Source organism: Pelecanus crispus, chromosome 1 (genome assembly GCF_030463565.1).
Source record: "Pelecanus crispus isolate bPelCri1 chromosome 1, bPelCri1.pri, whole genome shotgun sequence".
NCBI lineage: Eukaryota > Metazoa > Chordata > Aves > Pelecaniformes > Pelecanidae > Pelecanus > Pelecanus crispus.
The window spans coordinates 158,238,304-158,265,451 of NC_134643.1; the positions used below are offsets into that span (position 1 = coordinate 158,238,304).

Genomic DNA, 27,148 nt, shown 5'->3' on the forward strand with positions numbered 1-27,148 from the left:
GTTCATCCCTTTTCACAAGTCTTTTCTCCAGTTTGTTTTATTCTGCTTCTTCGCTCTTCTCAGAACCACCTCCAGCTGAATTATCCGCCTCATACTTTTTATCAAGAGCATCTTCAAAGGATTTCCCACTGCAGTCGTAGGTTTTACTTGTAGATCCCGTATGTGTTCGAATGCGAGCTCCTGGCTGGTATAACTGCATGGCTGGGCGATCCTAGAAGGAAGGAGACGTGGTTAATGCTCTGAGACACCTGCGTGGGATACACACGTGGGATTTTAAAGTGATGAATGTTTGTGAAGAAAGTAGATTTTCTGTTAAATCACTTTACATTTCATAAGAGCCAGGGAAAAAATAGAGCGTAATGAAAATTGACTTGAGTATTTAATATCTGTCTTGTTTATAACACTATTCTTGGGAGCCAAGCATTCTGAATAAATGAAGAAAGCTCTGCAAGCTAAAGATCCTATGATACATTTGATGTAAACAAGGAGAAATACTGCAGACAGTTATCAAACACCAGATTACAGGCAGAACTCTGAAATATGTTGCTATCTTCACTAACATCAACTGGGAAGAACAAGAGCCTGTGCATTTGCAACTCTGCAGATAAATGACAAATATTAAATATAAGCACAAAAAAATAAGAGAAACGAGAGAGCAGTTTAGCAGGTAACAGCTAGAAAATTATCCTCAACTGAACTTGACCAATTGATATGTGTGCACTGCTACTTCAAGTCATGAATCATTACCACAATTTAAACACGGAATGCACATTTTCGTTATACATATCAAAATACAATTGCAGTTATTGCTCATCATGCCTTCCATACTGAGTATGAGAGCAGGGGGATTCACCCACTGGTAATAAACAAAGCGAGTACAATCTGAACATGCGCAGGCTTTGTGAGTGACCCAATTATACACATGCTGATTTGATCACTGGAAAATGGAAGGAGGAGCCAGTTTACAAGGAAAAGATACCTCAAACTTGCAAGCTGAGTTCCGTAGCTCTTGAGAGCACTTTTTATTCTTGAAATTTCAATAATAAAATATACTGCTTAGAAACTCTGCTTAAGAAGTCTTTTCCTAGTAAGAGTATTTTACTCTCACAAATACCAGTTTTTAATGTTATGAAGCAACCTATTCACCAAACCCTGAGCTTTCTGACCAAAGTCTTAATGCTAAGTTCAGCAAACAAAATTAAACAGCCTACTTTAAGACAATGGCACAGCACTGAAATTGTCCTACATCAAACTATATTAGTTTTCAATTGCTTTCATAATTTGAAGTCATTCTGGTCTTGTGTTCCTTCATTCTTTTTTCTTATTCCCAAAATGCATTTTCCCTTTTTCTTTCACCTTTGTCTTTTTTGCCCCACTTTTCTCTCTAGCTCTTTTGCTCCACTTCTCTCTCTATCTCTTTAAGACCAGCTATCAAGATTCACTATTGGGCCATACAACTAGATCACTCTAGTTAGTGCTGTATGCTAGTATGAAATGCGTAACATACATCTTTCTACATCACAAACAGCTGCAAAAAACTAGATCCTCTGACAAGCAGTGCCCATTGGAAAGTTTATGATAAAGGGTCCAAATGATTTTTCATCTCACGGACTCTATACCTCACAGTTTGCATGAAAGCTAGCACAACTGTCATTTACACTGGAAATTTCACATTTTCTACTTAATTCTTACAAACTTCAGAAAGAAGCTTGATCTCTGCCTAAAAACTTGTGTTGGCATTGTTAATTCTGTAAGTAAGTTGGAAAACTCAGCCCCTCTTACCTACGTGATAAATACTCTAAGGAAAAAAGTCACCACACTGCAAAAAACTTACTGATATTGCTTATTTTGTTTAGGGAACAAATCTAGCACTTGAAGTGTGAACTAATCCAGAGAATCAGCAAGCTACCAGAAGTGCGATGGGAAGAAATAAAAAGGAGGCAGCTTCTCAAGGCTTGACAAAAGGCCCCCAAGACCCACCATCCGGTTCCAAGGTTGCAGATATTTTACCAGATTTCAAGAATAGCAGGGCAAGTGTGAGGAAAATTGCTTTTCCCCATCTTCCTGCTTCTGAATTAGCCATTTTTCTGACTGTTCTACAGCTTGAGCCACTGGCGTATGTGGAAAGTGGCTAATGCGTATAGGCAGATAAATCTTAGCCATACTGCCCAGCTGACCTCTGCATAAACAAAAAGCGGGGCACACCAGGCCTTCTGTGTTCGCACAAGGTGACTTACTTAACACGCAGAGCGAGTCCACCTGGACTTGCTCTATGCGCACTCCATGCAGGCTCACTCTGCACGTGAGCAGCTTACTCCTTGTCAGCCTTAGCCCACATCACCGATCAGTCACTTGGTTTGAAAGAAGAGTTTCACATGCAGAATAAATTTCTACACAGAACAGTGTTTCGGTCATCTTTTGTGGAAGATCTAGGATCAGAAGGGAGAGAGAATGAGGGTGACAAGAAGAGCCACCTCCTGAAAAGTGCCCGGCACATCCATGAAATCAGACAGTCTGAGACAACTGACGCTCATGTCCCTGGGAGACAAATAAGGGACGGCTCTTCCACACACCCTGCTACAGGCCCCGCTGGCCCAGGTTTTGCACCTGCTCTTTCCCTCACAATGACCACGAGGATCATTTGTCCTAATCAACGACAGCCTTTTTGTACTGGCGGGTATACAATACTGAAGAATTTCCACATTCACACCCTCTAAATACAATGGTCTCTGAATTAGCCATTTATTTAAGTCGTTATATTTCCTCTACTGAGCAATGCCTGGCCAATCCATAACATAATTACTTCATCAGCTGGGTAACGGAAGTACATTTTTGAAAGACTAATATGCCACAGTTTTTAAATTTCACTACAGATCAGAAGTATAAGAATTTTTAATACGCTCATAAAATACAAGGCTTCCAAGAACAGCGTTCTAAAAATGCTAGGTTTGAAAGGAAGACAGAAAGTCTTCTACATATTGTAAATATGAACGAGCAGAGACCTGTGACCTTAACTTATTTTAACTGCTGTTGTCCTCTGATAACAATAGAAAGAAGTCTGGGTTTTACTGAAAATGAAATAAACAACTGCTTTTTTCAAAAAAGCATCTTTATGCTGAGTTTGTAAAAGTAAAACCTGTGATCTTGAAGCACATTTAACTAATGAAAGATTATCCTAAATGAATAAAAGAACCTTATTTCTTATGCGCTCCTTTTTGGATGCCATGTCATCACACTTGTCCTCTTTACCCAGTTTGTCTACTGCCTCCACAGTGAAGCTGTAGTTGTAGTTCCCTTTCTTTCCTCTGTCTTGGTTGTATCCTTTCCCCCACTTCAGCTCTTCTTCATTCCTTCTCACAAACTTGTCAAACTCATAGTGAGCTCTATGCTTTCTGCCATCATCCAATCGATACCTTTGTCTTTCAGGTTCTTTTTCTCGAAATCTTCTCTCCAAATCTCTTTGCTCTTTGTCACTATCATTTTGTGACCTACGAGTATGTATAAAAAGAAAGAAAATCCAAGCAATTAACAGTAAAAAAAGCTGCCAAAGGATACAATACAAAGCCTTCCTTTGACTTCAACAGTAGTTAGATCAATTGTATGGCCAGCCTGTCTTCTCATTAAAAATGGGTTATGTGCAATTTTGCTGAATGTCTCATCCATGTACATCTGCCCGCTGACTATGCATTCAGTTCAAAATAGCAGACAAAAGCTTTGCAAGCAAAATCTGACTTTTGTGCACCTGTTGTGGAAAGTCCATTCTTCAACTTTTACCCCTCTTTGCAATCCCATAAATAGTTCCCCAATACTCTTCACATAAACACATGCTGCATGATTAGCTCTTGTGGCCTGCTCCTGAGGTGATTCATGTATAGGAGTATTCCCTTGAATGGGAACAGTCAGGGCCCGAAGAAATTGTGCAGGTATCATGTATCAATTCGTAAAGTTTTGTGACTCTATCAAAAATTATTCAATGACATTGCAACTTGCAGAAGGCATTTGTGAAAATGAACACTTATGTTCCAGGCTTTTGTTTATTATGTTTCTAAGTGATTTAGCCTACCTTTGCGTATTTTATTTAGGTGAAAGACCATTACCTTACCACAACATAATAATTAATTTCTGCTACGCTGCAATGGGTTTATATTATAAAGACTATTAGTTTGCAACATTTTGCTGCCTGATACAATTCTCAGCTCTCTTATTCACTTCATTGTTCCTGTTCAGCAAGCGGGTGCTTCTCTCATACAGCCAAACTGCAAATAATGAAGAAAGATTACAGAATAGATTGAACTTTAAAAGGAGCAAATACAGGCAGTTTCTTTTTATATATTACATGTGTATACATACTTAAAATTGAAACAGGAAAGTTGCTTTTGACAGCCTGCTCACATTTTGGGAATCAGCAGACAGAATTAGAGAGGGTGGAGATTTTCGAACGGTGTAGTGATCAAATAGTGATATGCTTCTCATTTAGAGTGGTTTAATATCAATAAAGTGTATCTTTCTATATCACTTTTTTTTTAAATAACAGAACTGTGAAAATTCTCAGCCTCTGCCACGAACGTGGGCACTGGCGGGGCTGCCAAGACAGGGACCCCATCTCAGGAAGAGCTGGAGGTCAGCAACAAAATCTGAATGGCAAGTAAGTTATTCAGCATTTCGCAAGACTGTGCTTGTGTCACCAAAACACATTCAAGTGGAAGCAACGTCCCAGCTGTCACAGACACCTGAATCAATCACAATTACAGAGATACTGTACCTGTAGCATAGATACGTATATATAAAATACTATGTTAGCTCTCAAGGGGTATGTGGCTATAAGTTGTTTTGTTTCACACTATTCTAGACACTAACTCCAAGTCCTAGCAAGGCTCAGAGCATGACCTTCCAAAAAGCCAGAAAGACACATCTGGGTTTGTTGCTGTAGCATTGCCTGGTACTCGCCTCTTCCCCTGCCTGTTACTGTGGGTGAGGAAGGAATGGATGTGCCTGGAGTTAGGCAGGTGACAGGGATACAAACTCCAGTTCAAGAGTGGTTAAAGTAGCTTTCTAAAATTCAGTCACAGTGAACAGGCAGGCAAGAGTGGAAACGAAGGGGTAAGCAATTACAAAGTATAGGTAGAAGAGAAAGTTACACAGCCAGAGAAAGAGAAAGCAGAAATGAATGGAAGTAAAGGGAATGGAAGCATATTTCTGTTTGGTATAGTTTCAAATCTGTATGTGACTATATGAACCGATGCACCTACTGAGGTTTTATTTTGTGGTAGAAAGCTATTGCTACTGAGCCTTTAAACATGGTTTCAAACAGGCAATTCAGTCTCCTGCACATAGAGTTGGAAGTTACAGTTTGTTATGGATTTCTGAGTCAGTGACAAAGTAGTTACAACTTTAATTCTTGATCCAGCTGAAATAGCTCATAGCTTGCTACCCAATCACAGCCACTAACAATTATGATGAAATGAGCACTTGGAAAGACAAGGTAACACTTACTGCACCTACGAAGCCAAAAGGATTCTGTTTTACACCTGGAAAATCTACATTAATGCCTTATTAAACTTACAGGATCAACGGTAAAAATACTATATGGCACCACCAGAAGCTTAATACATAAAAAGCCTTACTAGCAAACAACTGACTTGCCCCTGCAAGTGTTTCTGGTGACCCTGTTCCGTTTCCTTTGTTGAAGAACATCAGTGAAAGAGTTGCTGAATATTTTCAATTTCCATTAGAGAATAGGAAATGGAAGTTGTCCATCTTTCAGGACATACTCAACATATTGAAACACTGAGCCCATGTTTGAATTCCCTAGTCAGAGACAAAAAAAGATGAATAATGCATGTAGGATATTACTGGTGAACCATTTCTTCAATTAGCAAATTCAGTGGTTTTATTTTCCAGTGTTCAAAGTTCCTTTATTTTTCTATTTGACATCAGGAGAACATTTGCAGCTCCTGCATACTTTTCATAAAAATCAAGAACCTAAGTGGGCAAAGGTAAAATTTAAACTACTCAGAATAGGCAGGTAGCCTGCAAGGCTCCTAGAGCACAATCCCAAACCTCCTCTAATACTGTGTATATAGTATCTTAGCTAAATTATTTAAATTCTCAAGCTTGTCTTTACGTACAAGTTGCACATCTACATGGCATCTCAGATTCAGCTCTTTCATTCTGCAAAGTACTTTTGAGAGCTTGGCTGAAAAGCTCTACTGAAGAACAAAGTATTGTTTACCTCAGCAGCGTATTATTCTTAGTTACACATCTTACATATCTTATGGGTGAATCCTGCTTGTCAATGAACACACATGCCAAAGGACAAGAGAGAGTACCAGGTGCTGAAAACTTTTGTAAGACATTTCCAGGCTACAGTCGTTACAGAACTGGGCTATACCTCTTGCTCCTACTATTACATATGCAACGCAAAAGGCAGTGGGAGACAGAGACAGCCTTCTGTATGTATCTATCTTAAGGCTGTCATTCACACCTTAACTATTCTGCCATTATCCCATTTATCAAACACATTTATCTGTTTAATGCAGCAAAAATGAACAAAGTGTGATGGAAGAGTAAGGCATCTGAGGCAAATCAGTATTTGACATCAGTAATGGAAAGAGGGCCTTACCTGAGCTCTTGATGGGAAGCAGGTGAAATAACAATGAAACTCTAAATGACTTTTCATGCAGAAAACCTTCCAATCTGGGATTTCAAAACATTTCAAAAATAACAAATTGCATCCACTAATACTGCCATCAGGTCAGTAAGCTGTTACTAAACACCTTTCACAAAAAGGACAGTGAGAGATTTGTTCTCACACAGAATGAAATCAGTTTCTTGCTAACAAAACACCCAGCCAACACACCACTTATACCATGTTTAAGCCTTCAAATGAAAACATTTAGGATCTAATTTGGAGCCTAAAAGATAAATATTACTTACTTTTCCTTAAGTTCTTTTAGTGAACCCTCCAATGATTTGGATTTTAGACTCCCAGATCCAGGTGATTTATCCCATTTGCTTTCTTCAATGTCAGCTTCTTCACCTTTTTCTTTGTGCTTTTCACTGGCTAGCTCATCTCCTTTTTCAGGCTTCTTAAGAAGCTAAGAAATATTTGTTTATATTATGATGTAAAATTATTCTCCTCTGTTGTAATAGACATTTCAACAATGTATTAAATATATCAAAAAACCTATTAAGATTGAATATATTTAAATGCTAGGAATATATTTTACGAAGTATAAAATTTAAAAAGTTATTTAAAGAGGGCAGTTTAATTTTGCTAAGGAGTGACAATCATTAACAGGCATTCAGCTGCACATTTTTAAATATGCTGAGAATACTGGAGAAAGCACTTACCTACTCTTCTCTCCTAAGTTTTATATATATATTATTATGGTCTATGATTTTTTAGAAATCATGTAACAGAGCTAAATGTTATTTCCAATAAAATAAAAAGAAGAACCTCTAAGACAGAAGGAGCAAGATTAATACTTTACTCCATGAAATATTGTATATAAAACGTGTTACACATGAACTACTTGGGACAGACTGGCATACAGAAGTAGGTGCTTAGTATAAATACTCCGTGACAGAAAAACAGACTGAGGAAAAAATTATGGTGTTAGCAGAAAAGATCACATTGCACTTTCACCTTGGAGATTACTATTTCCAAGAAGTCTGTTCCTTTCATGACAAATAACCCACACAGAGCTTGTGCAGTCTCTAGCATTACAGGAATAATCTTTATAGAAGGACCAACTGTCTCAAACTATTTCTTTAACATTTCAAGAACAAGCAGAACACCTCATCAGTCTTTTCATTCCACCAGTTTTTCTGAAATGAGCACAGGTTATTCTTCTCCAATATTTCAAACTCTCAGGTAATATTTTCCTTTTCTTTAGGAGACAGAACTACTTTTCAAGGTCACATTGCCACAGATACATCATAAATACTGGGGCCTTTTGGACAACAGGTTTTAACACATTTTAAAGAATAACTCCCTTTTATTCTGAAGCTCTAGTGTGTTTTTCTTTACACCTAAATATGAAAAATTTGTAATTCAGCTTCAGAACTTACTATTTTTTACATCCAGGTGAAGGCAACTGTGGTCCAGGAAGAAAAGGAAGAGGAAAGAAGTACACAGCTCTCTGGCTTCTCCCCACCATAAGTTCTGGCGAGTCTGTGTGCCCTTGCATTAAGCTACAAATTCTTATACCAATTTTCCTCTTCAAAATAGCCTATAAAACCCTTCCAACGCCACAAAATTTAGTTCAGGTGAATAGTTTTTATCTATGTCATCTTATACAAATAAGGTTTTAAATGCCCAGACATAATAGAACAAAATACACCTGCCTAAGCACATCTATTCAGCTTGTTACAAGGCAGCACAGCCTGCAATTAGCAAGACTTTGTTATAACTCGGTTAAAGCATACTATAAAAATAAATCATTTCTGAGCATAAACCCCCCAAAATCTCAGCACATATGGCTAGATGAAGGTTTACATGACAGAAAGCATTAAAGCCGTACTTGCAATAATCTTCCAACATGTTAGCACAGAGCAATTCGGTTCCGTCAGGTTATGTCGGCATAGAACGTGGCAGCGTTGTGTAAAGATACCTGAGTTACCTGCCATAACTGCATCAGCACATCATTGTACCTAAGGTAATTAGTCACACTTTTCAACAACACTACTTAGTCAAAGCCCTACATTATTTTCCCTTCCAGTCAAAACTGGTTTGGTATCTCCACACTGTACTGTAGTACACTGCATAAACAGAGTGAGATACCAAAGGAACTTCTGGATAACTTCAACAGAAAAATACGTTTTTTTTTCATTAAGGTACCTTGATCCTTATTTCTTTTTCAGAAATCTTCTTTTGCTTCTCCACTTCTTTTCTTTTACGTCTTTCTTCTTCTCTGCGCTTCCTTTTCTCTTCCTCCCGCAGACGTTTCTTCTCCAATTCTCTGCGCCTTCGTTCTTCTCTTTTCTCTTCTCGTATTCTCTGAAGAGTTCAAAATGATCAATTGTAAATTGTCCAACGGAAAACCATGTGAAACATAAATGTTGAACTTCAGGCAAAAGTCTGAACGTACCTGCTTTTCTAATTTTCTATTTTTAATATATTCCAAAAGGGGTGTTGTTCTTCTAGCTAAAACACAAAAAATTTGTGATATAGTGTTCAACTCCTAAAATATGTACTCATTTCTTTACTTCAGTACTAACCCCTTTTCTCTAGCTTTATGTGCAAGGGAGCTAAATAATGAATAAACCTATTTATTTTATGTATTTTTTGAAGGCATTCCCATCACTCCGTTTTAGAAACACTTTATTGTTTTTTTGCTCTTAGGGTTAGAAGCAACAGATAAGTTGCATGATTATTTAACGTTTAATTAAAAATTTTATCTTTTCAGTTCAGAGAATGGCTTTTTTTCTTTTGCTCATCAAACGGTTATTTACCAAAAAGGAAAGAAATCTGTTCAGAATCTATTCCTAAATTTTAATTTTGTACATCAAAACCTAGCTATATTGCTGTTCATACACAGCCCACATTACTATAATCTCACACAGCACTTTTCAATCCCAGATTTCAAAGTACATCATGAAGGAAACATTTTCATTCTCATATAACATTTCCATTTAACTACCATTTAGCATTCACCTCTCCATGGGAAAAAAGGATGAGTAAGAGATAAGTGATTTGGCCCAGGTTACACAGCGGTATCAGCAGATTCAATAAAACTCTGGCTTCCCAAATAACAAATAAAATGCCTCATCTACTGGATCACACAGCCATTCTTATGTTACAGAGCTGTCTCCACACTCCTGAAATCTAGCCTAAGACACCTGCCTGAACCATCCCGAAATTCTAGAAAAACTTGGAGAACATCATCAATCATCAAATTCTATATCATGTACAGCATTCATGAGTGTCAGTATTGCATTCAAAATTGAATTCATGTACTTATAGCTGTGAGTAGTTGCAACAAATTTCGTCCATCTTAGATGTCCCAGGATGGAGTTACAGAAAATGCTTACTACTAGAAATTGCTATACAGTTATTTATAGGACTCTTCCTCAAACCCAAAGAAAATGTCACTATTGCAATGCATGACAGGATTTGGAAGGAAAAAAAAAAAAAAAGAAAAAAATGGGAAAAAAAAAGGAAGAAATAAAAAAAGTTTTCATCAAATTCGAAATGGCATAGCCAAAATCTAGACACAGTTTATATCCCAAAAACATTTGAATGTTTTGTCTTGAAAAAGTGAATATCCTGGGGGCAACCCATTCATTAATCATAAAACCTTGCTACGCAGTTATGATAGGATTCAGTGTTTACTTTTAGTAAGCATCACTGGTCAAAAGCAACCACCAAAAAAGACTGTGGATTTGAGATCTTCCTCCCTCTACCCCTAGATTCACCATGCTACTCCCCCGACACCTGCCCATAATATTTTACAAATTTTAAGTCCCCAGCACTCTCCCTACCAGTCTCTCAGCTGTGCCTCTCTTTCCTGCTCCTGTAAGTTTCCCTGTCTGAACAGTGTCTGCCTCTGGGCACTTTTACGTGTTGAAAGTGATCACAAGTTGTAACTGGAGGGTCTGGGGAAAGGATAAGCTGCACTGGGATTCCAGAACTTGACCCTAGTCATGACTAAGGCTGTGATGCAAGAGGGTTGATCAGAAATTAGAACTAGTTCAATTAATTAGAATTAGTTCAAGGGAGAGAGGCAATGTGATGAGTACTATCAGAAGAGGAGCGCAAAAAAGAATGTTTATCAAACCTGTATCTTACCCATCTTGTTTATGGGCCTTACTGCAAATAAAATCTACAAAGTTTTTCTTAAAATGTTTAAGAGATTTTAAAAGAAAATAAATTACAAAATGCAGACCTGTGTCAGCAATAACTTTTGTATTTTATCTTGCGCTCTACAAACAAGCCAGAAGAATGAGCTTACCTTCATCTTGTTACAGAGAAAATCTGTTTTATATCTCTCTGTCACACTGAAACTGATGAGCTAACACATCTGACGTGATGCATAAAACATGCTGGTTTGCGGTAACACTACCTGGAGAAATGCTGAGAATGTGAGGCCCAATTCTGCCAACAAAGTCCTGGGCACGTCTTTCATTGACTTCAGTAGGAATAACACCTTTGAACCTGGACATGCAACTAAACCCTTACATAATTTTGGCATAAACATGCTATCCACTGAAGAAATCTTTGTTTTTATATTGATAGCAATGGTCACAGTTTTGAATAGCAGAAAAAATAAAGCAACTAACTTGATTTCTTGTGATTTAACAGAAACAAAACATTAAAACTCCTAATATAAAGCTGCCTTCAGCCAATAGTCAGTCAGAAATCTGCAACTCTCAAGACTTATCATTTTCATTGATAGACTATTTTTAAGTTAATAAATCTTTCTTGAAATAGTAAAGTTTTTGTAAATTATAAATTCTAAACTACTTAGGAAATTTTGACTCCTTTTACTCTGCTGCAAATACTACAGAAGATTTGGGGTAAATAAAAATTGTTGAGGAACTTCCCTATCTAGAAAAGCAACAAACAAGTTTTATTGATAACAGAAGTATCTAAATGTCCATACTTTTAACATTTCCATTTCCTCTAAATTGCTTAAGTTCCAAATCTCTCCTAGTCAACTACTAATTTATGCATATGAAGAATAATCAATGCCACTACAGAAACGCTTGTTACAGGCAGGGACAAACAGACAAACAGCAGTAACCAGTGATAGGACGAGAGGAAACGGCCTCAAGTTGTGCCAGGGGAGGTTTAGATTGGATATTAGGAAAAAAGTCTTCACCGAAACAGTTGTCAAGCTTCGGAACAGGCTGCTCAGGGAAGTGGCTGAGTCACCATCCCTGGAGGTATTTAAAAGACCTGCAGACGTGGCACTTAGGGCCATGGTTTAGTGGTGGACTTGCCAGTGTTAGGTTTACAGTTGGACTCAATGATCTTAAAGGTCTTTTCCAACCTAAATGATCCTATGATTCTGTTCTATGATTCTAATCAAAAGAGGTGGCTGCTTTTACACTGTAAAGAAATAACAGCAAAGGTAGTTTTTTCTTCCTACTCGATTGTCACACCTAGGGAAAGACTAAGTGTTCTGCATGTTGTCACTTGGAGATACAGCACACCAATATTCCATGTCATCTTGAAAGCTGCATACTGGCATTGAAGATTTCAGCATTGATCTTACTAAAGATTCCCCCCCAAGACTGTGAAAGTCATGCTGCATGCATACAGAAAACAAGGTGTTGCCTTACTTCCAAAGCTTTTGCAGAATCTTGACCATGAGAACAACGAGAGATCATTTCATGTTTCTCAATAAAAACATCTAATATCAGGGATCAATTGTTAAGTAGTCAGCTATTTTATCTTTTAAAAATAAATCTTCCATCTTTTAATACATCTGTAAGTATTCAGAAGTATTAGGGACCTATTTCTGAAGCCACTGTGCATGCAAAACTTCCAGTGAAGTCACGTGATTCCAAGCATAGAGACTTAAAAGAATAGGTGGAGTGTTTCCTGTCACTGCTTGGCTGGATAACAAAAATTTAACTGCGGTAATATCAATCTCTGCTAGACTGAACAGGTCAGCTCTTGCAGGTAATACCATAAAGATATAAAAATAAGATATTTAATATTCTCAATAATAAGAAAAATCAAGAAAACAGACCAATGAGTTCCCTTGTTTTGGCCTCAATCTCTCCCAAAAGAATCTCAGGATTGGCACAGATTTTCTCTTCATCAGCACAGTAACTCTCTAAAAATTTCCTATATTCTGGATCTGTGAAGAAAAATTTTTGAATTATGTTAATACTTTGCAATGCATGACAGAAATGGAATCTATTTTCCACTGTGACGCCAAGAAAATATGTTTACCGTCTTCAATGCTCCCGGCTTTGGCATCTTTCTTCTTCAGCTTCTTTTTTGAAATCTTCTGGAATGGAGCAAATTCAACCACTGCAGGATACTCCAAACCTTAAAAGAGATCAACGCTTAATTTCTTGAGGGGGGAGAAACATTCCTTATATTCAAGTAAGATTTTCAAAACTCTTGAAACTTGTGTTGGGCAGTCTTACTTGAAATCAAAGGTGAATGTTTCTACAATCCCATCCTAAACTTCTAATGAAAAATTGTATGTAGCACTATTTTAGATTCAAAACAAAATAAATTTATATTTTAATTATATACACAAACATTACATACTTTTTGGACACGCTAACAAAGACTGTCAAAATGAAGATCACTACTGTTGCACAATAAAACTATCGCATTATCATTTATAATTCCCTTTTAATTCTTCACAGATATTCATTGATTAGAAAAATTTACATAAAATCTCAGCCTGACAAGTGATAAGTACTACTAGGAAGACAATCTGAAACAACTGAGTTGCTTCTGAAAAGTTTTGTTGCCAAAAAGCTTAAAAGATAAGTAAATGCTGGGTACTATGCAATAATAAAACATATCACCTTCTTTCAGAACCCAAACTGTAAAACTCAGCATGTAGAATTGTGTGAAACTCCTTTTTTTTCTGTTTATGATGGACTACACAACCTCTTGCCTGTGTTTACTGGCATGGATTCTTTGTTTTCAATTCTGCAAACACTGGATTCTTCTTTGGACTGGAGTCAGAATTGTGTGTAGCTTTTGAATTGCACCTGGTTTCCACTTGCAGCAGGTTCAAGATTACACTTTGCTCGAGTCCACTGAAAACTTGGCTTAAATCTAGGCCAGGACATTTGTTAACCTTATTGAACCTGGTAATCCTTGTTTTAATTTTAGCCTCATAAATGCAATGCTGCCACAAGCCTCACCAGAGGGCACCTTTGACCAAAACTTGTGCTCTTCATTTGCACAAAACAATCGTGCCAAACTGGCCAGCTGTGTCCAAGCTCAGTTTTGCAATATACAGAACATTCTGGCTTCAGTCCAGCATAACACTAAAGAACATGCTTAATTTAGACAAAGTGAAGTCTTGGCAGAATCATAAAAACAGGTTCTTTCTAGATTTTCATCTAAAATACCCAGAATTTGAAATCTGGGAATCACACACTGCGAGGACTGTGTTGTTCTCCATCTCTAGGAAAATCCATCCAAATCTGATTAAGTTAGAAGCCTATAAAATATCTCAGGTAGGAAATGCTGAAGAAGAATTCGTTAGTTTGACAGCCAGCTTCTTTAGAGATCAGCTCTTCAGTAAGAGCAAACAGGACTACTTTTTGCAGGATCTCCGCAACATTGAGTGTACAGAATAGACAATGTCTATACAAGAAACCGACAAGTCTTTGTCTGTTTTATACAACTCATGCAATTTTTTACAGAAGGTGTGAGTGAATGAGGCAAGGAACTGCTAAAGGGAAAGCACCATTTCTTGGCTATGGCAGTTTCATGCTACTGTAGGAGACCTGGATTGATCCACATGTACATTACAGAGTTTTTCTTTACTGTTGGGCAAACTTTTGCAGACTGAACATTTTAAAGATGACAACCAATTTTGTGCTCTTATTCTTGGAAGTAAACTCAAGATGTCTGCAAATGCTCTAAAAAGTCAACCTGTACATATCCCAAAGTGGGCAACCAAAATTATGAAGTCAAGTTTTCATCTTGCTTTTTCAAAATGGGAGTTGTGGCACAACTTTATCTCACAGAAACACACTGAAGATGTAATGATTCACGCTTGCAATGTGTTCAGTTACTGTTGTGATGAATTGTTAAGCTTGCATAAGATAATTATCTTAATAGGATCTTGCCAGTGTATCACTTAAGGTACAAGAATGCAGATAAAGCATGCATACCACATAGACATGCAAGACTGCACAGACAAATATATTTTGCATTTCATTATCTTTTAAGTGCTAGATTTTAATATATTTTTATGCAATTAAGTATATATTGAGAAAAAAAACTGGCATAATTAGCAAAAAGGAAATAAATTAATGTTCTAAAATGGTATATGTATACATACACATTTAGTATCTTACAAATAGTCCAACCTTTATTATCAATGAAGACATAGCCATCAAAGCGATCTCTAAAAAGAAGGATGTCCTCAGGATTTCTAAAGTTAATGTATGCTCTTGAGTAGAGATGAGGATAAAGGCTGCAACAAGAAACAATTTTATTTTCTGTTATTTACTATTCTGTTCAGGACTAGAAATAAAGTAAAACTAGAAGGATCACACCGCAATTCTCATCTTCTTTGAGAAATGGCTACCTTAAACATGCATATTGAAGTCTTTACATATATACATCTAATTATATATATGACAAAAAGTAACTGAACAACTGAGTTCTTGGATGCAACTGTGAAATTTATTCTGAACTGAGACAAATATTTCTAGTTTGTTTTACCTCCCTGAATTGCAGAGCATACACTTCCATTCTGCAGGATCAAAGCTTTAAGTCTTAATATTTCATGATTTAATGGATATGAATAACTGCACTGCTTTTGGAGAACTTCCTGGGCATGCTAAGAAAGTCTTCTGTCACTGAAACAGGAGAAGGTAAGTAAAAGCTCCCAGTGAAAGGACAGTTACCAAGCTGTCACTGTATTTAAAGAGATTTCCACCTTTAAGAAAGATTACCTAATAATAGAATACCTAATACCTAATAAAAGAAAATAACCTAATAATTAACAAGATAATCCACTGAATTATATACAAAAAATAAATTCCATCTGACATACATGCGTATGAATATATACGCAATGTCTACTTGTGAAGAACAAGTACTGTGAAAATCCAAAGCATTTCTAGCAAAAGAAAGAACAGGTACTTACCTAAAATAATTCTGATTCTTCAAGAATTTATAGGCACAGATCCCACTCCAAGGGTAAATGTTTAATGTGCCTCAGAAAAACCTCAGGGCTGGCACACCACCACCCACAATGAGACTGAGGTAATTTAATGAATCACCGCCCATCAGCTAAGGTATTTTGAGTCATGGCATGTACATGCTTTAAGCCCCTGAAACTGTGCTATAAAACAGTTTGGCTTAAACTGCCTTCAGTGATGGCTATGTATTACGCCAGGTTTTGGAACATATCTGAACACAAGCCCATAACTTTAAAACACCTATGTTCATAATACTATTGCCACACGTGGCCTGTCTTCAGACAAACTCACCACCAGCATCAGGAGACAATAAATACACACAGTTGCAACCATATTTCAATCCCATAGCTATTTCAGGATTGGAGTTCACAATGACCGAGAAAGAGCAAAAATATGGGTTGGATCACAGGATCTACACACGTGGCAGCTCAAAGCAATACAGTTACTACAAACCAAGTCATTTTTTCTTTCTCAAATGTGCATCCATATGGATACCACTTTGGGTGTTCGAAGGTGACCACAAGGAGCAATGCTGCCCACTAAATTTGTGTTTGATACTGTAGGCAGGAGAAATATTTAACAAAAAACTAGAGGGCTTTTTTCATTTAGATGTTTTGCAAATACCAGCTATGGAGTGTTGCTACAGCATACAGAAGATAAACCTTCTAAACCTAAGGAAGACCTATTTCATCCATATATACTCACTATATTTTGATATTCTAGGATGCTGATAGCACTGAGTGAACTGTAAGCAGGCAACCACAAAAATACCTGCTAGGGCATGGCTAGGGCTATGCTCCTGACACAAAGCAGTGCTGAAAGATGCTACAGGCATGGCATGCCCCCTCATCCGCCACCGCCTATAGATTCCATACAGCTATGGACCGCTTGCAAGCAACCTCTAGACAGCTTGACTGAATGAGCATGGTGGCTTGTGTTTTGTCACAGGGTTCTGCAAACCCTGCAGAGGTTTGCAGAGGATCTCTCTGATCAGATTTGCAAACCTCCGGTTTGCAACACAAGGTATCTCGAGGGCAGCTGTGGAGTTACCACCAAGATGCAAAGCAGATGACACAAGCCAGCTTCCTTCTCATCTGTTTCAAAGCCAAAAAAAAAAAAGATTAAATGTAACATTTTTCATAATTACATACAGTTAAAAAAAAAATCTTTAAAAAAGTCCTACATGTGTATGTAAAGGAGGAAATTTTATTGTGGTGATCTATAGCTGTGCTGGAAGAAATGTCTCTGCGCTGCCTAATGGCTGGAACAGTGAAGAAGTCTCTGATAACTGGTGGCTCCCAGGAAGATGTAAACTTCCTTCTCTGTCATGTTAACAGGACTATTCTTGTGTTTCATGTTCTTTGATGTTTAAATGAAATGAGGCCTGGTATTAGAGACTGCTATGATTATACACTTGAAGTGCTAAAGATTCACAAGACAAAACCAGGAATCTTGAGGGAGCATTATTTTTCAGCCGTTATTATTATCCGAGATTGAGAAACTGAGTTTCAGCTCCTAGGCTAAACAACTATTTCAGCGTTTTATCCATCTTCAGTTTTTGGAAGATACTAAAACTTTCTGTAGATCAAAGACTGGGACTCAGACAAGTGTCCCAGCCACTACATTATTGTGGCACTTCTCCATCTCAGTGTACAACAAACAGCTTCATCATATAGTTGATTTTTTTTTTTCTGCAGTAACTTAGAACCTTATGTTTGGCACATAACCATCATGAAACAGCACTGAAAGTACAAAGAGTTAGTCCTTCCTTGTTTCCTTTAGCTTGTACATGAACGCCATCTGTTTCATGTGCTTTGGCAACACAATCTTTTCCTGGTACACAACATAATATTTTTCTAACATTTTCAGCTTAGGCTTATCAGAGTATCTTTTGAAACAGAGAAACATTTGGTATGGTTATTAAGCATTAGTAAGAAAAATCGAGTCTGAAATGTATAAAGGGTTGGTTCTTGTATGAGAAACACATGAGCAAGTTAGATGTCAGAGTGCTCAGTGTATAAAAGCCTGATCACTGAGTTTTTCAGACCCCTGTCTCAGGTTTTTTCCCAGCAAAGCATGCAGTGTGCCTAAAAAAACAAAATGCATAAAATTCACTCTCTGAATGGGAAGCTAATTAAATGTAGCAAGTCGGAAATGCTTAGCACTGGCCTGCATATGAAATACTGTCTCTTACTCTGGGTTTCAGACACAGACTTCCAACCGCAGCTCCCACACCCTCACCCACCCTGGATTCCCTCTTCACCTCGCCGCTGAAAACCCACCAGCGTGACAGCGCAGCAAACACTGCATGGGGCTTCACAGGGCCACAGGGACTCTGTGGCTAATACCCTCTCCTAGGAAGAAACAGTCCTGTTCTACTTTTGTGGTTTATATTCAGCAGTTACTGGATAAAACACCGCTTTTGCTCTTCAGGATTTTGCCTTCCAGCCGAGTCCTACAGAAGGGCCACTGGATTCTATGCGCCTCCTCCTTTTTTCAAGTATCTACCAGCACAGATTTCATCTGGGATTTGAAATTCAGTTTTGAGGTTGCATGGTTAGTTTTATCATCAGACAGCTGGTTCTATTTTGCCATATGTTTGCTGTCTATAATGCTGCTGCTTTCCATCCGTATCATGTTTTGGACAGATGCACTGCACATGATGTTGGCATCTCTGGGATATCACTTAGAGCAATCTCTATGAAAATAACCCAGATGAGTCTGACTATACACATTTCTTCAGTACAACACACAGTTTCTTCGTTTTCTCCTGTGCATTCAAGAGTATTCAATCTTTTAGGCTACATGTATTTCTATAATATTTAGTCTATCATCTCTTTAAATCCTTACTTTTATAGTAATTTTAATAACAAAGACGTCCTCATAGTTTACTACTTCTACAAAGTATCTTTTAACACAATTGTGTAAAAAGATTGGTATACAGGAAAGCAATTTTAAAGTTATCTACAATATAAACAGCAATGTGTAAACTATAAAAACAGCCATTACATCTTAGTAAAAATACTTACCAACTTATCAGTCATGGGGGGGGGGGGGGGTGTATATATAAAACCATAGGAACTTACATGTATATACATTTAAATATATAGATCCCTACATCTAGATTTTGGAGTGTTAAACTCCTCCATCCATTCATGTATTACATAATAATTTCTGATCAAACGGAAAACTCATCATCTACATTGTCATGTCAAGCTAAAATCCACTGGCCTTCATCCTCTTGTCTCTCATCTTCTGTGGTCATTCACATAGTGCATGGAACTGGCATAATTTAAAATTAGCTTAGCCTTCCCTTTGTACAGACATAAATGAGCACAATTTGCCCAGCAGTGGAGAAGCAGAAACACTATGCAGTTGTGATGACAGACTGTCACTCATTCCATCCAGAACAGAGTAGTGGCAGTTCCCTTTAAGGTCTAAAGGTGCCGCCACTTCAGAGCTGCAGTTCCTGGGTGCATACCGCCATCCTACAGCATTAACGCTATTTGCCTACAATAATCCTGAGAAAATGTTGGTAAGAAGTTATGAAAGGAAAAGGAGGAGTGCTGTTCACAGGAAGCTTTATGACTGTCTGTGGTATGTGGCACGGCATCGACTATTTGGCTTTCACATAAGCAAAGCTCCTGTTTAGATCTCTTTTCTTTTCTAACCTCACAACGCTGCTAACAAATCCTAGCACTCAGCATTCAGTCCCAGTCCCAAGGGATGACCCAAATCCTGCAGGGCCAAAGCTCAATCACTTGACTCAAGTTTTAGAAGACTCAGAAACATTTACATGCAGACAAAAAGGAGTATCTGGAAGAATTTAATATTTGGAGTCTCAGAACAAGATAGACTGTCAGGAAGGCCAAGTCTTTATTATCAGCTCTAGATAGTGTGTCTATCCAACATCCCTAAAGGCTGTAGACTCAGTCACAGAAACGGTGTTTTGTTTGTATTTTGATGTCAATGTACAAGAGAGAATAAACGTAATGCAGTGAATCAGATGAATCCAAAAAAATGAAACACAATGCAAGTCGCTTTCTGAAATGATTTTACTGAAATGTATGCAACTGAAAAAGTGATACACATTAATGACATTACTTAATCAAATGAAATTTTAAAAAGTTTTATAGCTTGCCTATAATAAGACATTGTAAACTTAAAGATAACCTTTAGACTGCAAAACCAGAGAAACTGGAGTTGATACGCGTATCTCGTCTGTTTTGTCCTCTAGGGTGAAATGACCTGGAAGTGTAGAAACAGCTACAGCCAGACCTCTCTAGTCCTCTTTCCGACAGCAACTACCAGAAGATGCTTAGAGGAAGTTTATTAAAAAGGAGAAACTACACTGACACTTCACCTAGTATATAATTTCAGCCACTTGCAGCCTAGGAACTTTGGTTGTATCCTTGTGTTTAATAGGTTTTCATAGATAAATATTTGTCTAATAAGTATTTGTCTAACTGCTCCTGAACCATCTTCAACCTCCACCATTTCTGGCATCAATTTCTGACAAGGAGTTCTACAGTTTAACAGTGTTGTGTGAAAAAAAAAGTCTGTACCCACAGAAATCTGAATGAGCTCTTAGAAACTTCTGTTACCTAGAGTTACACAGGATGCAGTTAAACTGAGATGTTGCAGCTCTTAAGGCAAATTTGTCTGCTTCTCCATCAAAACATCTGTATGCCCCTTTCTCTTTCAAAGCAAACACATCCTCTTCGCTGAGTAGCTTCTCCAAATCATTCTCTTGTTAGGTAACGTGAAATTTGCTTTTAATCTTCCCATGTTTTTATCACTGAATTCTCTGGATTGGTTGCCTTTGTGCACATGGTACAGGATCTAGAAAAAAGCTAAGCAGTGAAAAACAGAGGGCACTGTAGAGTGCCCACCTTGTCCAGTAGTTCTTCCTGTTAGCTGGAGTGGCGTGAAGACACATCCACAGAGTTTTCTGAAATTCTGTGAACTGTCCATAACACGACAGATTACTGCAACACAATGCTTTACAGTCAGAAAAGAGTTCTCTGATGGATAAGAGGACACTAAGACTCACTGTATTAATCTTGGCTCTAACTTACAATTTCTGAAAGTTTACTGTATATTCTAGAGTGCGCGAACATGTAAGAGTTAAATCATAAACTGATATACATGGTTATGTGTCAGCATTCAAACAAGAAGGCAAAGGAGGCAAGGTGATCCTGGGCCAGCCAAAGAACAAATAATCAGTCAAGCCAACACCCTGTGGAACTGCAGCTAAATGCCCATTTCAACTGCACAGTTTGCTGAAAGAAGTTGTAGCCATACAAACCTTGTAAAGATAAAGCCATTCTGAAAAAATACATCTTTTGTATCAAAGCATAATTTTTAAGAAGATGAAGCAAAAAAAAATGCAAATACGAAACAGTTCACGCTGAAAAAAATCAAACTTGGATGAAAACACTTTTTTCTAGAGAGTTTAAATTTGTGACAGCAGAAGACAACATGAATCCACAACTCAGGAGGAAGAGAACATTTCTCCCCCAGATCATTATTTTATTACAGGGCTCATGCACAGGACTCAAGGAAACTGACAATCCCAGTAACACGTATCAGAGATTTCATTGTTCAAAAGTTTAAAAATGTGTATTCTTTGCTTGCTCCATCTTGAAGTCTAGTAGCGAAACAGCATAAGAAATACAGCTTTATTTTCTTCAGACTTCGTTATTTTTCATCACCAAGATCTGTTCTTCAAGGAAAACGAATTTTTGAAGTGTTTCAAGCACGTTCTCATTCCTCAACCAGAATGAACTACTGTGTCATATACGTGATCTAACAAACTTTTTTATATATATGTATGTTCTGTCCCTAGCTATATGAAAGCACATGATGAATAACACGGCGTGAGAGAAAAACCACAGTATCTTTCATCAGTGACTTGACATGGATGCAATTAATTGAGTGGACGGCAAGATTTTTGAGTACTCCAAATTTCATCACAAAAAAATAGAGAGGAAATGAAACTTCATATGTACAACAGTTGTCAGTGCTTTCTCTTTTTTAAGATGGCTGACTCCCTAAATTCTTATGCCAACAATTGTTCTGGAAAATTAGAATTGTCATTTTTTAACTGTTTCCTGGCATTTGTGCTGCTAAACACACTGAGGACAGAGAAACTCTTCTTCAGAGAACTTTTGGTTTGCTTTTGGTATTTTCCCCTTATCAAATGAACAGCTGGGACAGAATCCTTGAAGAGACCCATATGAAAATATGGACGAGGTTCAGAGGAGAAATACAAGTAACTACAAAGACTTTCAATCAGACTAAATACTCCTCCTTCCTAACTTCACATCTTTTGTGGTCTTACCAGAAAAGCTGAATCACCTACTATTTTGTTGCTGAATGTATAACTACCTAGGTCAGGCAACTGCCATAAAATTTCACTAGACATTTGTTTCTTTCTTATTGTGGAGTTGACTCTGAGAGAACCTACATAGCCAGAGTTAACCATCTAATAACACAGTGGGGGCAAGAAGCGGCAGCATCCTTTCAGATAAAATCAGCCCAGGAACTAGACTGTTCCAAGTGCAGTTTCTCACAAACAATTCCCTACAAAGGCAAGGCTATCTGCTCTGGGTGAGGTCACCCCTAACTTTAAAAGTTGGTCAGCAATAAACATCCAGGATCTCTCTGTAGTCAATGGAAAGAATCTGGTGCCTGTGGAGGGTGATTCATTGCACACTAAGATAGACTAAGATGGAACTTACACTTCAGTTTTTCAGAACACATGCAGATGTAGCATGCAGGGTGTTTTGTTTGTTTTATTGGTCAAGTTCCTTCTCTTCTGGAAATTGTTTTGTTTGAAAGGGAATCTTATTTTACCATTGTGATACTGAGTAAATTATACAAATATATTAGCAATTTGGATTTATTTTAAATCAACCGCTATTTCCTTTTTTTTTTTTAAGGTTTGCATGAGACAAAAATGAGTAAAACTGGATTATTTGAAAAATTCTATGAAATAAATACAAAAACATGTAAGCAAACAAAAAAACTAAGCTCAAATGGCACTCATGAAAAACCTCCTGTGACGTTTTCCCTAGGTTGACTCTTTCTCACAGTCTGTTGCATTTTACCAATGAAGGTTAAAAGAAACATCATGGTTTGAAACAAAATTATGCCCTCTTCATAAACAAAAATTTTCTGTTTTAAAATCACCAGTGTAAAAGAAAAGGGCAGGAATGCATTGTCTCTGTATGTATCCCGCTTTTCACAAATATTTTAAGTAACTAACAAAAGGGAAAAAAATACGAGATTTGGTATGTCCAAAATACCTTAACTAGGTTTTAAGCACCTGAAAACCTACACAAACAGCTCATCCTCACCTGGGATCAGCAGTGCAAAACTCAAAATAATCATGGGCAGGTAGAGGATGTAGCTGTTCCTCCAGTTGCTCCTTAGTTAGACAAGGAGGAAGCCGTCGAATAACTACCTGCATATATAAAAGAAAATGGAGATTTACCTTTGATCTAAATACTGTAGAGACTAAGCAAATCATATTACTCCTCCTTAAAAGCTCTTCCTCCAATTGCGAACTTCAATTAGAGCATCAGCCTCCTGGTGATTTACTTTCTTGGATGTGCTGACAGATGGAACAATTTCCCTATCTCAGTTTCTGCTAACATTGTAAAACTGTAGGATGACTGAAATATTCTGATGGAGAGCTTGAGAACCACTGCAATTTAGCCAAGAACAAAAGACATTAACAAACAACAAAAAAATAGATATCGACTACACAAAATGTTTACAGTATCTCTTTTTAAAATTATGTAAACTAACTTTTAAGTCTTTTATTACAACAGTATCTTAGCGTATTAGGTTTATGTGTCCAAGTGCTGGTGGCAGGGGGCTTGCAGGGTGGCCTCTGTGAGGAGAGGCTGGTTCCAGCTGGCTCCAACAGACCCACCGCCGAGCACGGCTGCACCCCTCAGCCATGATGGTGGCACCTCAGGGAAAAACTTATTTAAAAAGGACAGAAAAGGCTGCACAGCAGCATGTGAGACAGAGGAATGAGGGGGAAAAAGTGCGAGAAACAGCCCTGCAGACACCAAGGTGAGAGAATAAGGAGGGGAGGAGGTGCTCCAGGTGCCAGAGCAGATTCCCGTGGAGGAGACCATGGTGAGGCAGGTTGTCCTGCTGCAGCCCATGGAGGACCATGTTTGGAGCAGATATCCACCTGCAGCCCGTGGGGGACCCCATGTCGCAGCAGGTGGAAGTGCCCTGAAGGGAGCTGCAGCCCGTGGAGAGCCCACGCAGGAGCAGGTTTATCCTGAAGGACTGCAGCCCACGGAGAAGACCCAGGCTGTAACAGTTCCTGAACAACTGCAGCATGTGGGAGGGAACCCCGTTGGAGCAGTTCATGAAGGACTGTACCCCATGGCAGGGACCCCGCACTGGAGCAGGGGAAGAGTAGGAGGAGCAAGGAGCAGCAGAGAGGAGCTGTTATGTCCCGTCCACAACCCCCATTCCCCATCCTCCTGCACTGCTTGGGCGCAGGGGAGGTGGAGCCTGTGTTTTAGTTTTAATCTTTGTTTCTCACCATTCCGCTCTATCTTTTTTAATTAGTAATAAAGTAAATCAATTTTCTCCAAGTTGTGCCTGTTTTGCCTATGATGGCAATTTGTAAGTGATCTCCCTGTCTTTATCTCGACCAACAAATTTTTTTATCTTATCCTGTCCTGCTGAGGAAGAAGGAGTGAGAGAACCGCTGGCTGGGAGGCTGGCAGCCACCCAAAGTCAACCCACCACATTCAGGTAAACTGGCCAATAATAAAGGTTGGGAAACCATACGGAAACCTTCAGGACAGAACGACGCCAGCACACAAAACAGTAAAATGGCCATCAAGCTTCAGGCAATCTATTTCCATTTGTTGCCAATATCTGAATTTAACTTGACTTAAGTTATAGTGATTTTCAGTGCTTCAGTTTCCCAATTTAGAAAACGGGAATAAATGAAATCTCACAGCACTCTATATAAGTATTCTTTGAAAAGTGCTCGAATGAAGCCAAGGAGAGAGAAGTGCTCTTGTCCTTGCAGGAGCTGCTTTGCCACAGCAATAGCCAGTCTTGGTTTCAGAAGAATGAAAGGCGAAAAGGCAGGCAAATTTGCAGCGCTGCTGCTGGGGAATCTCAAAACGCTTAAGGGAATAAACACCCTCATTCTGCAGAGGAAGAAACATATGTTTAAAAAGCAGAGCCTGCTGGAACCAGACTCTGTCCGCTGAACAGGGCCTACCCTGTGTTCAAAAAATGGGTAGATGTGGCACTGTGGGACATGGTTTAGTGGGCATGGTGGTGTTGGGTTGATGGTTGGACTGATGATCTTAGAGGTCCTTTCCAACCTTAATGATTCCTGGTTTTTACTTTCATTATATATAACCCAGCCACCAAGCTAGGAAACACGAAATTGCTACTCTACCCTGAATTGGTTTAGTGGTGGGCTTGGTAGTGTAGGTTAATGGTTGGACTGGATGATCTTAAAGGTCTTTTCCAACCTAAACGATTCCATGACCCTACGATTCCACCCCGCCCCAAGCTCCCCACCGCAAAGTTCCCCTGGTCCTCAGACACCTCCCACCCGAGACGCTCCCTCTACCGCTGCCCCCCGCCCCGGCCCCCCCCACGCACCTCCCCTCCCCCTCACCCCCCCCCGCCCCACGGGTGCCCCACGCCTGCCCCGCCCGCAGCTGCGCTCGCGCCCCCTCACTTTGCTCAGAGCCGTTTTTTTCTCATCTCGCTGTTTACCCGGCGCCGGGTGGAGCAGCGGCGGCGGCGGCGGCAGGGGGGAAGGCGGGGAAAGTGGCGGCGGAGGCGGATTTGGCGGAGCGTCCGGGTCGCGGCGCGGCGACTCCCGGCGCAGCGGTATATCCATGGGCCACTTCTCGCGGCCGCCGCCGCCGCCCCGCATCGGCCCCGGCCCGGCCTCCCGCTCCGACCGTATGGAGCCGCCGCCGCCGCCCGCAGCGAGGCGGAAACCTCGCGAGAACTGGCCGCTGGCCTGGCGGAATCTCGCGAGAGTTCGCGGGGAGGGGGGGGGCGAGCGGGGCCCGTCCGCTCCATCCCGTCAGCGGGGGAGGCTGGGGGGGGCGGTGCTGCCGCCACCCTCACCCCCATCCCCATCCCCATCCCCCCCCCGATGGCGGGGGGAGACATTTTCAGAACCCCAAAGGGTCCCCGCTGTGCTGGTGGGCAGGGGAGGCCGGAGAAATTTGTCCTTTTCCCTCCTCTGGTGGCCCCGGCCTGGCGCCGCGGATGGCTGGTAGCCCTGGCTGCGGAGGCCTGGCTCAGGCCTCCCTCTGCCACGGCCTTGCCAAGGCCTCACGCAGCGGGGTGGTCACAGCCGCCGTGGGGATGCATCACCCAGAGTCTTGGGATCCAGGGCCTGAAAGGTAGCCAGGCCCTGGGCACAAAACAGGGTGGGAAAAGGGAAAAGAGGCCATTGCTCGTTACTTGCATCAGCTCCCAAGTTTTGTCCCTGCGGGGAGTATCTTGTGAACCTACAGGAGCAGTGCCTGCACCCAGGCAATGCACCACCAGCCTCAGCCTCCCAGGCCATGCAACGGGCTTGAGAGTTTTTTTGGCTGATGTCTTCCCTGCCTTTCCGCCTGGCTCCCCAAATTTCAGCTGCTGCTTTTGCTCCTACAGAGCCTAACATCCTGTGGTCTTCTGCATCAACCCCGATAATTTTTGTCAAATATTGGTAGATGCTTGGCATCTGGTCTTAATGAATAAGAGAAATGTATCAAATAAGGGCATATGAATGGTTGTAGAGTCAGACAGTGCCACAATCCAGTCTCTGGCAGTGGCAAGTCCCTGGGGAGGTCACCAGTAACGAGCAGAATAAGGACGAGAACATGGGAACGATACAGCAATGTAGCTTCAGAATCATCTCTCACCTGTAAGGTGTCCCTGAATTGAGACCCCCCCCAGGGGAAACTGGTCTTCCAGGTAGCTCTTCTGGAAGTAAGTACTGACCCATTGATGAGATCAAGGCTTATTCAGTCCTAGATTGCAATCAACAAATTTTGCAATGTCTAGATCCAAAGAGTTTCTTGAAATTCCTGGGTGAGTTGCGATGTCTTGGACTAGCTTGGTGACAGAGGCATAGCAAACTCCTAAGTAAGGGCACACGTCATGGGTGTACCAATGGACTCCTCTGGAGCTACTGAAACAAGACAGAATGAGCAAAAATGCCTGCAATTTAAGCAGAATACACAGGCTCATTGCCAATCTTCAGATGCTGCTGCAT

The 27,148-nt window shown here is 39.7% G+C and overlaps 1 protein-coding gene across 1 annotated transcript; it reads right to left on the reverse strand.

Moving 5' to 3' along the window:
* On the reverse strand, window positions 1–27,148 carry UPF3A (UPF3A regulator of nonsense mediated mRNA decay). The gene is made up of 11 exons (XM_075716927.1): window positions 27,127–27,148; window positions 25,607–25,953; window positions 23,226–23,332; window positions 15,025–15,131; window positions 12,908–13,006; window positions 12,702–12,812; window positions 9,093–9,148; window positions 8,843–9,001; window positions 6,937–7,097; window positions 3,194–3,488; window positions 1–211 (listed from the first exon to the last, which is right to left on the reverse strand). The coding sequence occupies exons 1-11, from the start codon at window positions 27,146–27,148 to the stop codon at window positions 38–40; spliced, it is 1,638 nt and encodes a 545-aa protein (XP_075573042.1). The 3' UTR covers window positions 1–37.

Bases quoted from the DNA above. Each gene is read 5' to 3' on its own strand.
- UPF3A (XM_075716927.1), bottom strand. From the start codon at position 27,148: ATGCAGCAGCATCTGAAGATTG. The intron at 13,007-15,024 runs GTTGGACTATTT...ATCTCTTTTAAG, and splicing joins TGTCTTCATTGATAATAAAG to GTTTGGAGTATCCTGCAGTG. The intron at 12,813-12,907 runs GTAAACATATTT...TTTTCTTCACAG, and splicing joins AGCCGGGAGCATTGAAGACG to ATCCAGAATATAGGAAATTT.